We start from the raw sequence: 13,355 nt of genomic DNA on the forward strand, positions 1-13,355 counted from the left end.
GACCGAGTATGTTGCCGCAGGACAGTGTTGCGCGCAACTACTTTGGATGAGGCAAACCCTCAGGGACTTTGGCTACAATCTGAGCAAAGTCCCACTCCTATGTGACAATGAGAGTGCAATCTGCATGGTGGATAATCCTGTTGAACACAGCCGCACTAAGCACATAGACATCCGGCATCACTTCCTGAGAGACCACCAGCAAAAGGGAGATATCGAGGTGTACCATGTTAGCACCGAGAACCAGCTAGCCGATATCTTTACCAAGCCTTTGGATGAGAAAACTTTTTGCAGGTTGCGTAGTGAGCTAAATGTCTTAGATTCGCGTAACTTGGATTGAATCTATAGCATACATGTGTTCTATGCCTTTGATCATGTTACTTCATGTATTTATGTGATTTGTTGCTTATTTATGGTGCTCAAGTTGTGCAAGGGATCCCCGGACCTCACAAGTCCATGTGTGAATGATGCACATATTTAGGGGGAGATGTGCTACAACTTGACCCTTTGAGACTAACCTTTGTATTTGAGTATACTTGACGTAGTCTCAAAGGTGAATTGAAAGGGAAAGGTGAACTTGGACCATGCAAAGACTTCCACTGCACTCCGGTATTAGTGTCCTCACCTCCAAGTTCATACTTATGCTCTCATTGCCTTTTTGCTCTTAATTGACATTTTTGGTGAGGCAATGGGGTTAAAGGGCAAAAAATGATCCTGTTTTGGTGCTTAATGCCAAAGGGGGATAAATTAAGGCCAAAGCAAATGGATCAGCCAACCACTTGTGAATTTTGAAAACAATAGAGTTAGAACTTTTGATTTGTCCAAAATACTCCTATTGCAAAATTTGGTCTCTTGTGGGGGAGAATTTTGATTATGGGAAAAAGGGGGAGCTTTTGATTTGTCCAAAATACTCCTATTGCAAAATTTGGTATCTTGTGGGGGAGAATTTTGATTATGGGAAAAAGGGGGAGTTTTTGGCACTTGATCAATTTTACTCTTGGAATAACTCTCTATGTGCCCAAACAAGTGTGTTTGACTTAGAGGTAGAAAAAAGAATTTGATTTGCAAAAACAAACCAAGTGGTGGCAAAGAATAATCCAAATATGCCAAATTACAGTAAAAAACAAATTGGTCTTCAATTGCATTGATGTTGCACTTCTTTTGGTTGCTTTTGGTTGTGTTGGCATAAATCACCAAAAAGGGGAGATTGAAAGGGAAATGTGCCCTTGTGCAATTTCTATAATGTTTTGGTGATTAAGTGTCCAACACATTTAATTAAGTTCCAATGTGCAAAATAAAGATAGAAGTGCAATTCAAGAAAAAAGGTATGTTTCTATACTTGGTGAATTATTTTGTGTACTAACATGGTTATCCAAGTGCTAGAAACAGTGAGAAAAGAAAAAGAAAAGAAACCAAAAAGACTTGGCTCGGTGCAGCCAAAACTCAGCTCAGTCTGGCACACCGGACTGTCCAGTGCGCCAGGCTGGTCTCCGGTGAAAAGGCCGCACTCGGGAAAAGATCAGCGACGTACGACTATAATTCACTGGACTGTCCGGTGAGCCAACGGTCGCCAGCGCAACGGTCGAACGCGCAATCCACGGGCGACGTGTGGCCCGCACCAACGGTCGGTAGGGGCCACCGGACTGTCCGGTGCGCCATCGGGCCCGAAGCTGTAACGGTTGACTGCGCCTTTTTTGGAAGGCAATCGCGCACCGGACAGCTACAGTGACTGTCCGGTGGTGCACCGGACTGTCCGATGCACCACACGACAGAAGGCAAGATTAGCCTTCCAAGATTGTCTTCAACGGCTCCTAGCTGCCTTGGGGCTATATAAGGGACCCCTAGGCGCATGGAGGAGTAACCCCAAGCATTCTCTGAGTATTCTAAAGCATCCAGACTCCGCTCCCACGCATTTGATTATCTGTGTTAGCGATTTGAGCTCCATTTGAGTTGCGGACTCCGAGTGTTGTACTTTGAGCTCAAGTTGTGACTTGCGTGCGTGGTTGTGCTGTGGATTTGAGTCTTGTGTGTGTTGCTCTCCCCTCCCTTACTTCTGTGCTTCTTTTGTGATCATCATTGTAAGGGCGAGAGGCTCCAAGTTGTGGAGATTCCTCGCAAACAGGAGAAAGACTAAGGAACAAATCCGTGGTATTCAAGTTGATCATTGGATCACTTGAAAGGGGTTGAGTGCAACCCTCATCCATTGGAACGCCACAACGTGGAAGTAGGCAAGTGTTACTTGGCCGAACCATGGGATAAAATCGTGTGTCTCTTGTGATTGCTGTCTCTGTGATTATTTGTGTTCGCAAGAGCTCGCCTCATAGACTTGATTAACTTGCGCTAATATCTCTTAAATCAAGCTTGTTGGAATTTAGTGTTGAATTTTACAGGATCACGTATTCACCCCCTCTAGGTGCTCTCACTTTTCCCATTTCGGAAACAATATGCAAACAAAATCAGAAGTATAAGGCTGAGTTGTAGACTGTGTGCACTTACCAAACTATTATTTGCCAAGGGCCCAATCTCTATATTTCAGAATCACAATTCCAAACATTGTAAGAGAAACACAAAACTGATCAAAACTTGATGCTAATTCACTTTTCATGCAAGGACCAGAGATTGATGAACAAAACTTCTAGAAACTACAAATATGAGATCTTACAAATTCATTAACTGGAACCAGATTATCACAAAGATATTACTTTGACCTATCGCTCTCTGCATTTAAATTGAAGCTGACATTCAAAAAATAGTATTTATGTGATTAGGGAGGCATGAACTTGCGTGTGATGAGGATGGGGTGGATACCAGAAATGTTGTACACTTACGCAACAACATGGAGATTGAAATGAACACTACTTTAACCATGATTTTTTCTCCAACCTGAGATTTTGCCACATGGTCAAGGTGATTGAAGGCACTTGATTGAGCAATGTGTTTGATTTCTTCAGCATCACCTTCCTCATAAGCAGACAATAGCTTCGTTGCACATCGATTCTGGTCGCTATTGAGGAAGGCTTGAACCCTGTTAAACGACTTTACGCTTCATGGTTTGATGGAGGCAAAATAGCACATGGCACAAATATTGTTATACAAAATCCACCAATGTACAACTTACTCTGAGCAGTCATTGTAGCATTCTTGAGCTTGCTGAAAATCATGTGCGTAAAGATAGATGATGATCGCACTCAGATAGGCCTGAATGCCAGAAACAAATTTTGAATCAGACAAGTTTTGTGTTCAAGACATAAATGACTAAGCAATTTTGTTTTCAAGACATGATCACATATAAAGGTGAAAGATACAAATATAATGCGCTAATGTGTAAAATGATCAATTCATTAATACACATGTAGTTTTTGAATAATATATAAGCAATTTCAGTTATTAGTTAGAAAAAAAGATTACCTTGCATTGGCTATTGATGGCATTGCACTTATCAGCAGCTAAACCGAGTCTTAAAAACAAAGCAGCAGCATCTAAATATCTGTCCAACGGACAAACATGGGGGTGAATTGTAAGATGGTCATGTTAGTTACTTGCAATGCTACATGATAAGAACATGCAATTCTATCAGTATACACGATTCCAAGGTGTTAGGTTTAGAAGTGTATATTCAAAACATTTTCTATTTGTCTTTCTTTCTTTAAAAGTTCACTTACTTCGCATGTAAGAACAAGGAAGAACGAACAAAAAAAGTTCCAAGGAAATCATGAATGAGATAGCACATAGATGAAAATGTGAGGCTATACATCGAAATTAATATAAGCAAGCATTAAAGTGATCTTACTTCTCCATCTTGATATACAAAGCTGCTGCGGCACGGTACAAGTCAAAAGCCATCTGTTCCTTCCCATCTTCTTCTATTACTGAACAAGCCTCATCATACATTTTGATAGCTTCTTCTGGAGATTTCTCCTCCAATACACTGAATTCATCATAATACAATGTTTAGAACATAAGCATCCATAATGTTACAACTGTAGAAGGTGAGATTTAAATTTACCTGGCACCCTTTGCTAGAGCATCAGATGCAGGTTGTGGCCTTCCACATTCACGGTATAATTCTGAAGCTCTGTGATAGAAATCAGATACTTCATTCCAGCACCCAAGCTCCTTTGCTAAAGCAGCAGCAGATTCCATATGCTTAGCAACATCCCATGGTCTATGACATTAGCTAAGGGTACAATACTTAATGTATAATGATATGAAAAATGAAAATGCCAAACCTGCAGAGAAATCTCCAAAGGATACGAGGAGATCATTTCCTGTCCTTTTGAGGCCTTCTCAAAAGCATCTTTTGCTTTCTCATTGTCCTTTCTGAGCCTATACACAATTGCTTCAAAGAAGAAATGAATTTCACTTATATATTCCCCAGTGAAAAATTGCTCCGCAGAAAAATAAGAAGGAAGGTAAAAATCACCGACCAAAGTGACATGTCCTCTCCCTGTAACAACCATTCTACCAAAGTGACATGTCCTCTCCCTATAAATGGTTGAACATGATGACTTTAAGCCTCTACTTATATTATTTTTGTTTTCTTGACAGTAGGAAATCCCACCTGAACAATTTCATACCATTAAGGAACAACCTCTACAAAGAGGTCTTCCTATATTTCATACAGTCAGACAGTAGAAAAATCCATGCTATGTTGAAACTGTACCAGTTTTAAGTTAAAACTCCCTCTATATTTGCCTTCTCTACCATAGTCTAACCATACCATCTAACTAAATGACAGGAAAAAATTGACAGTGATGAAATCTAACAAAACTGATAGTGATGAAATCAAACAAAACAACCAAAAAACTGACAGCAGTACCATACCAATGGCTGTTATGCATGGTGACCAAAACATTAGTACCAAGTTACAAAAGGATTGTACACGAATGTCATCTAAAGGCATCGTTTATTTCCCTATAACATGGTACACAAATTAAATATGGGGCTTTTCTGCTTGGTCAATAAAAATTAGGAGTCTGATAGAGTAAAAATACACAAAACAAGCTTAATCTGATAACTAAATGGAGGATTGTACTGTATACTGGACAACTCACTTGGTCGAGTATCATCTCAGATTGTGTTACGATTTAAAGATAGAGGTTGCCATAGCCATAACGGTGCGAACACAAAGAAACTCCTCGGGTATGAAGAAAATAATCAAATATACTGAACAACCAAAAATCTGAAGTGTTCTATAAATAGATTTCTTTTATAAGGTTGGCTTCACAACGTCACTACACATACATTGTAACATTGCATCCAATGGTTCAAAGATGTCTTGTGGATGGCAAGTTGGTAGCACAAACTCATGAGCGTTATACTTTTACCTCGACAAGACAAGCTCACGGTCATGCCATTTTACAATAAGCGAACAAGCTATAGGCACAAGATAGGCTTACATGTAAACTAATACCACCACCTAAAGGTGTTCTAGTCTAGTGAATGGAAGAGTATTATTCAGGTCAAGTAGCCCATGAAACAGGTCTGTGCTAGCACCATCGACAGGCAGAGATGCATCAAGTCCTATATATCCAGAAGTGTACAAACATAGTTTAAACTCACACATAAGCTACGGCTGGGGTTACCAGCTTACAAGATTCGCACAACCAAAAGAACATGAAACTAACTGAATATGAAACAAACCTTCTTTAAGGGAAGCAAACTTGAGGAAAATCCTTGGGGCGTTGGAAAAGTTTTAATCTTGATCAGACCAGAGTGGGGATTCAAATTCTAGACCTAATCAGTAGTAGCAGAACCTACCAAAGTGGTGAAATATAACATTAGAACAAAGAAAACATATACATGTAAAAGGATCTTCCAGTCTAAACTCACTTCTAATACACAACAAGAATTATAACAACTAAATTAAGAACCTTTGAGATATTGTTTTGCAGTTCACAAAAGTTGCGAGTGTTCCAATAGCAAATTGAACACCTTCCCATACTCAAAATTACGAAAACAGAACCCATGACAAAACAAACAGAAAATTGACATAAGAAGGCAAACTATATTAACCGGAATGACATTTTTAAGAACCATTCAGTTTTAGTCAAATATACCTTGGCCATCCTCTGGCCCCAAAACGTGATCGAACTTAAAGGGCTTCTTTTCTTTTTCATTGAGGACAAACTGCAGCTCAGTCTTGTGTGATGGGTCAATCTCAACAACAGATAAACACCCACGGTTGACCTCATTGGAGCTCAGAGGTCTGCATCTGCAGAACACCCTAATGTTACCTCTTAGCTCAATAAGCTCATTGTACAGACGCCGCCTCTCTACACACTTGTCTGTGTACTTCTTCTTCAGGGCATTATATCTTGGTTCACACTCCTCGGAACACTTGACTACCTGCTTCTTGTACCTCTCCATGAGGTTATTATACTTCTCCCCTACACATGAACAAATGACAAAACACAACAGATAATAATAGGAATCAAAATGCTTCAAATGCTTAAGCAAAGCACGTGTATGACATTTGCATGTACCTAGGAAACGAAGGGCAGTGGGGCGGTCAGGAGTACTAATCTCCTTCAGCCACGGTGACAAGATAATGGAGTCCTCTCCTTGATCCCCAAACTCCTAAAGAAAAGACACAATGAAATCAGAAGCGAACAACCCTACCATATTTTCTCTTGAAACAAAGTTGAACCATCGTCACCAAGGGAGAAAGAGAAAATCAACACTTTCCTGCTCGGTTTCATGTGCGTTTAAGATTTTTCTAGTTCAATTTCTCTGATTGGTCAGATATTTTTATATCTACGATCAAGCACGAGAAGAAATCATGAGAATTCCAAGTCTCCACCGCCACGAATTGACATCCAAAGGTGTGCTCACCTTCATGAAGCTGCGGAGAGTCTCTCCTACTCCTGCCATTGCCTCCTTCTTTGGCTCCTCCTGCTCCACCTCGCTGCCCACCTCGGCGTTCTCAACTACGAACAATTTCCCCACCATGAGATAGACGCAGCAAACCCTACTGGCCATCTGCTGCAAGAGAACGAACCTATAGCCTACCGAGGCAACGGCGGCGACACGAGATTCAGGTCTCCTCCGAGATCCGCGCAATCCACTGCTCCCAGCTCATCGTCATCTGGCAAGCAAATGCCAGGTCGTTTGAAGTGAATACGCACACCACGCTAGCTGGGTACACCCCAATAATAAAGAAACCCTACTCCTAGCCCGAGAACTAAGAAACAGTACCTCGCGTTTGCCACGGCGGGGACGTGGCCGACGCTGGATAAGGCGGCGGCGAGGAGGATGCCCTAGCGGCGACCGGATCCGGCTCCATTGCTGCGATCTGGTGGTCGGGGAAGAGGGGATCGCTCGCCCGATCTCGTTGAGCTGGGGGTTGGGGAGGCTTGCGAGGTCACGAGGATGAGACGTGGGGCAGTTTGGGAATAGCTTGGGGAAGGACCGCAGGATGACCAAGGTGCGCGTTGATGGCAGCCTCGGATCCCCGGATCGGCGTTGATGGTGGGATCTCGTTGATTGGTGGCGGTGTGGTGTCGACCGAGCAATTGGTGGCGCTGATGGCGGTGTGGGTGGGGGAGGACGATCGCGGGCAGAACCGTGGTGACTACTGTGGACGCCTACAATAGGCTCATATAGAGTAGTAGAGATTTACATATTTTGTGTTTTATTTTTAAGTTGGAATGTCAAGGTAGAAGTAGTATCAAATGTAGTTTGAGTTGTGACAGCGAGGTAATTCTAAACCGCAGGTGGTTAATAATAAAAATAGTTTTTAGTTTGGACAGTAATTATAATATTGCATTGTAGCATACATGACCAATCATCTAACCATCCCTCGGTTGTTGATACCTCTTTGATATGTTCAGACTCGAGGTCTTCATTTAACATATTAAAATTCACCTATAGGGGTGAATAGGAAAGAACTGGAATTTTATTCAATCAATCCAAAACTTGATCTGATAGTGTTAGAACAAGATATGGGTTAGTCGAAAAAAGTTCACAGCTTGTGATTGTTGCTTGGATGAATATGCAAAATTATTTGAGCAACAACGTAGGATTTAAATGATGATCAATGCAAGAGAACATAGGGAGGAAAAGGAGGAAAACAAATCACAATCAAAAGAACACAATAATGCTGAGCTGAAATTTAGCTTAGCATCCATAGATTCATGCAATCTTTTCCAAAAGTGCGAGGTAAACTGGGTTCCTCGATCCGAAATGATCTTCTTTGGTACTCCATGCAGACAGACAATCCTTGACATGTATAGTTCTGCTAACTAAGCTCCTGAGTAAGTGTCTTCGCAGGTATAAAGTGTGCAACTTTTGTCAATCTGTCTACAATAACCCATATGGAATCATAACCATTACGAGTACGGGGTAATCCAATGTCACACCCGGATTTAGGGGTCCAAACCCGGGCGCGACTCACATGTGTGCTAGGATCAAGTATCACACATATTATGACTCATGGTACAGAAACGAATATCACATATTTACTATATAATAGATATCTATACAAAATAGTTAAATAATTACATCATACGAAGACAACGATCCAGAAACCATAGTTGACTGGGATACGACGACCTAGACCTCTCACGAACTCATCGCGACATCCTTCATGCTCCTCATCTTGTAGTACATGTCCTTGATCTAGGGGAATGTGAGTACAACAAGGGTGATCTCACATACGTTCATCGCTCAATAATATGTTGTGGGGAATAATGTGCATGAGCTCACTTACGGTGGGGCTCATGTGAAGTGTAAGGCTTACCAAAGAGGATGGTTAAAGTTGAGTTTTGCTTTTAAAGTTGGTCAAAATTTTATTAGCAGATACTAAGTATAAGTAGATATCAACCCCAAATAAATAAGAGATCACAATTGATAATAACACCCACAATGCAATGCATATGACAAATTAAGTTTAATTCCATAAATTAATCATGTGAGTGTCCGAGCCGCTCATGACCGTGAGCACAGCTGATATACCAGTTTTACACTCTGCAGAGGTTGCGCCCTTTACCCATAAGTCGTGTATCCCATCTAGCCAGGGTTTGCAAGGCCCTTAGACACTTCCGAGGTGAATGACTAGAGATCCACTATGAGGCCTTTACAAAATTCCACTAGCTTCAGAAAACCCGCTATGGTTTCTGAGAAGGGCAATATAGGAATCCCTCATCCAAAAAGCCATCGCAGCATGATCGACCCAAGAACCTCCCTATACATAGCTCCTCTATAGCCCTTGCCCCTTTCGGGTAAGGTAGTCCTTCACTAGCTTTCCTAATTAGTCAGCCAAGGGCGTCCCATACCACCCTTGTTGTAGCACTATTTTCCCAGGTGGTTCTCCATGTTCCAATTAACATAATGATCTTATCATGAACAATAATTAACAACAACAAAATTGGACATGATCATAATATAACATTATTTTCCCAAAACCAGGTAGAGAAATAGCAAATCTACCAAATAGTTCTTTTGTTTGCAAGGTGCAGGGTAAACAATGCTAGGGAAACCTATTGGGTCCTATCAAATTAACCTAAGCATGTCATAGTGATTAACAAGAACATTATTAGGTAAATAAAAGTGATCAAGGGCACAACTTGCCTTAGACTCGACATTCCCAGGTATTTCACCAACTTGGTCTTCAAGTGACTCATGACCTCATTGCTACTCGTAGCAATACATACAAATAGCAAGGAGTACATAAATATAGCAGTACACCAAACATGAGAACAAATAGTGAAAGAATATTCTACGTGAGGCTGCGAAAGCGTAGGTCCGAGAACCACTAAATTCAGAGTCACGCTTAAAAAGATAGGATTTTGGAAGACCTATGTGATTAAATATTAAACTATATTATAAATTGGTTAATATACATCATATGAGAAAATATACTCCAAATAATTAATTTAGCTTTAATCTAGATTATAACTTGTTTATAAATCATATTATAGTCAACTACTCAACTTATAATTATAGGCATGTCAACCTTGATTAGTAAAATAAATCTACTACTCATAGTATGAACAAATATTTAATTATAAAAGTATGTGATATAACAAAATAAGGTTCGCTACTGTGTAGAATTTTTTACAAAGCCAACGCAACTGGAACGAACTAAAATGGAGTTAAAACGAGTAGGCTATGGAATTTACAAGTTTCTATTCATTTTTACATAAATTTTATACCTTAAAATAGGTCCCAGGGGTCTATTTAGAAAGTCCAAGGGCTGGTTTGCAATTTTGAAAGTTAACCCGAGGGCTTTACTATGAAATCCAGGATGGCAGGTTGATTTCTATATTCTGCAGGGTTTCTTTTGCAAACTGACGCGCGCGAAGGGGTATTCTTTGCACGCAGCCACCCGATCAAAAATCGAGGGCCCAGATTAGATCTGGCTTACGCTGAATCGGTATGCGACCCTCGCCCTTGGACCAAAGATCGATGGTCTGAGGCTTTATTTACTGAGATCAAACTGGTCCCGTTGATCCCAAGATCTGTGGCATTGAATTAAAACACGAAGGGGTATGCGGGTTTCCATCCCAAGCGTCCACTCTAGCATTGAACGGTTGCGGCTTAGTGACTCAGGGCTCTAATCGTGACTGCCCATCCATGGATGGACGACGCAGGGTGAAAGTCGCCTAGAGGGGGGTGAATAGACGAAACCTGAAATTTATAACTTTAAACACACGCTACAAGCCAGGGTTAGTGTTAGAGTTAAATTCAAGTCGGAAAGAGAGGGAAAGCAAATCAACCAAGAATCAAAGCGAGTGAACACGATGATTTGTTTTACCGAGGTTCGGTTCCAAAGAACCTAGTCCTCGTTGAGGAGGTCACAAAGACCAGGTCTATTTCAACCCTTCCCCTCTCTCAAACGGTCACCTAGACCGAGTGAGCCTTCTCCTTAATCAATCGGGTCAGTAAGACACCACAAGGACCACCACACACTTAGGTGTCTCTTGCTTTGATTACAAGTCACTTGAGAACAAGAATGAGAAAGAAGAAAGGCAATCCAAGAAACAAGAGCGCAAAAGAACACGAACACACTCTCTCACAAGTCACTAAATATTTGAGTTGAATTCTAGCATTGGAGTGGGTTTGATATTTGGAATGTGTTTTGGAGTGAATGCACTAGATCTTGTATTGAATGTGATCTCTGAAAAACTTGGATGCCAAAGGTTGTGGTGGTTGGGGGGTATTTATAGCCCCCAACCACTTTGGTAGCCATTGGGGAGGCTGCTAGCGATGGACGCACAGGACAGTCTGGTGCGCCACCGGACAGGCACTATTCCCTGTCCGGTGCGCGACCACGTCACCCAACCTTTAGGGTTCGGAGCTGGTCGACGGTTGGAGGCTTTGTCCTCTTGCGGCACCGGATAGTCTGGTGCCCCTCTGACTTCGCTGTTCTGACTTCTGCACAGAACTGTTGCTCACTGTAGCTTCTGTCAGAGCCGACCGTTGGCGCAGATAGCCGTTGCTCTGCTGGCACACCGGACAGACCGGTGAATTATAGTGGAGGGCGCCGTTGAATTCCAGAGAGTGGCTGCTTCGGAGTGTACGGCCCTGGTGCACCGGACACTGTCCGGTGCACCATTTTTCAGCCCACTCAAGTTCTTTGCTTGATTTCTAATTGAGTCCCTAACTTGATTCTTTTATTGGTTTGTGTTGAACCTTATGCACCTGTAATACATGAGTTCTAGACAAACTAGTTAGTCCATGTGTTTGTGTTGACTATCAACCACCAAAATTAATTATAGGAAATGGTTAACCCTATTTCCCTTTCAATCTCCCCCTTTTTGGTGATTGATGCCAACACAAACCAATGCAAATGTAAATTGCAGAATTGTAACTAGTTGGCATTTGGAATGTGCATAGGTTACTTGGAGTTAAACCAATTGAATATCTCACTAAATATGAATGGATTGCTTTTCTTTTATTTAACATTTTGGACCACATTTGCACCACTTGTTTTGTTTTTGCAAATCTTTTTGGAAAATCATATCAAAATCTTTTTGCAAATAGTGAGAGGTATATGAATAAGATTGCAAGAAGCATTTTCAAGATTTGAAATTTCTCCCCCTATTTCAAATGCTTTTCATTTGACTAAATAAAACTCCCCCTGAATCAAATTCTCCTCTTAGCTTTCAAGAGGGTTTTGAAATTTTACTTTCATAAATCAAGTGAAACATAGATACCAATTGATATCATATACTAGTTTGAAAATGCATTAATTGAAATAGATACCAATTGAGAAAATACCAATTAAAACTTTATTTCGATTTTTTTTGAAATGGTGGTGGTGCGGTCCTTTTGCTTTGGGCTTAATACTCTCTCCCCTTTGGAATTAATCACCAAAAACGAAGACTTTGAGAGCCCTTTTTAATCTTTCTCGCCCTTTGGGGTCTTAATACTTTCTCCCAATTGGTAATCTAATCTAAATATGAGTGAAGGGTCATACAATTGAGAGTTTGTGGAGTTACGACAAAGGATAAATGATACCGTTAGAGTTGAGTGGAAGCCTTGTCTTTGCCGAATACTCCATTTCCCTTTCAATCTACGATTAATCATAAAGATATACTTGAAAACACATTAGTCGTAGTCTTGGCACAAGAAGAATAAGAAATATGTGTTTGTACCAAATGAAAGAGACATGATCAAAGGTATATGAATGAGCTATGTGTGCAATGTTTCAAACAAAGTTCCAAGAATCAAGTATATTTAGCTCATTCCTAAGTTGGCTAAAGGTTTTATCATCTAGTGGCTTGGTAAAGATATCGGCTAATTGATTCTTGGTGTTTACATAAGCTATTTCGATATCCCCTTTTTGTTGGTGATCTCTTAGAAAGTGATACCGAATGTCTATGCGCTTAGTGCGGCTGTGTTCAATGGGATTATCCGCCATGCGGATTGCACTCTCATTGTCACATAGGAGAAGGACTTTGCTCAATTTGTAGCCATAGTCCCTAAGGGTTTGCCTCATCCAAAGTAATTGCACGCAACAATGTCCTGCAACAATGTACTTGGCTTCGGCGGCAGAAAGAGCTACTGAGTTTTGTTTCTTTGAAGCCCATGACACCAGGGATCTCCCTAGAAACTGACAAGTCCCTGATGTGCTCTTCCTATCAATTTTACACCCTGCCCAATCGGCATCGGAATATCCTATTAAATCAAAAGTGGATCCCTTGGGGTACCAAAGCCCCAACTTATGAGTATAAACTAAGTATCTCATGATTCTCTTCACGACCCTAAGGTGAACTTCCTTAGGATTTGCCTGGAACCTTGCACACATGCATACAGAAAGCATAATATCCTGTCGAGAAGCACATAAGTAGAGTAAAGAACCTATCATCGACGGGTATACCTTTTGATCTACGGATTTACCTCCCATGTCGAGG

The 13,355-nt window shown here is 41.0% G+C and overlaps 1 protein-coding gene across 1 annotated transcript; it reads right to left on the reverse strand.

Annotated features, from left to right (window-relative positions):
* Positions 1–2,598: 2,598 nt before the first annotated feature.
* On the reverse strand, positions 2,599–3,919 carry LOC103642347 (gamma-soluble NSF attachment protein). Its single transcript, XM_020545309.1, has 5 exons — positions 3,788–3,919; positions 3,406–3,484; positions 3,116–3,195; positions 2,826–3,022; positions 2,599–2,639 (listed from the first exon to the last, which is right to left on the reverse strand). The coding sequence occupies exons 1-5, from the start codon at positions 3,886–3,888 to the stop codon at positions 2,599–2,601; spliced, it is 498 nt and encodes a 165-aa protein (XP_020400898.1). The 5' UTR covers positions 3,889–3,919.
* Between the last annotated feature and the right edge of the window lie 9,436 nt (positions 3,920–13,355).

This window comes from Zea mays, chromosome 10 (assembly GCF_902167145.1).
Source record: "Zea mays cultivar B73 chromosome 10, Zm-B73-REFERENCE-NAM-5.0, whole genome shotgun sequence".
NCBI classification, from domain to species: domain Eukaryota; kingdom Viridiplantae; phylum Streptophyta; class Magnoliopsida; order Poales; family Poaceae; genus Zea; species Zea mays.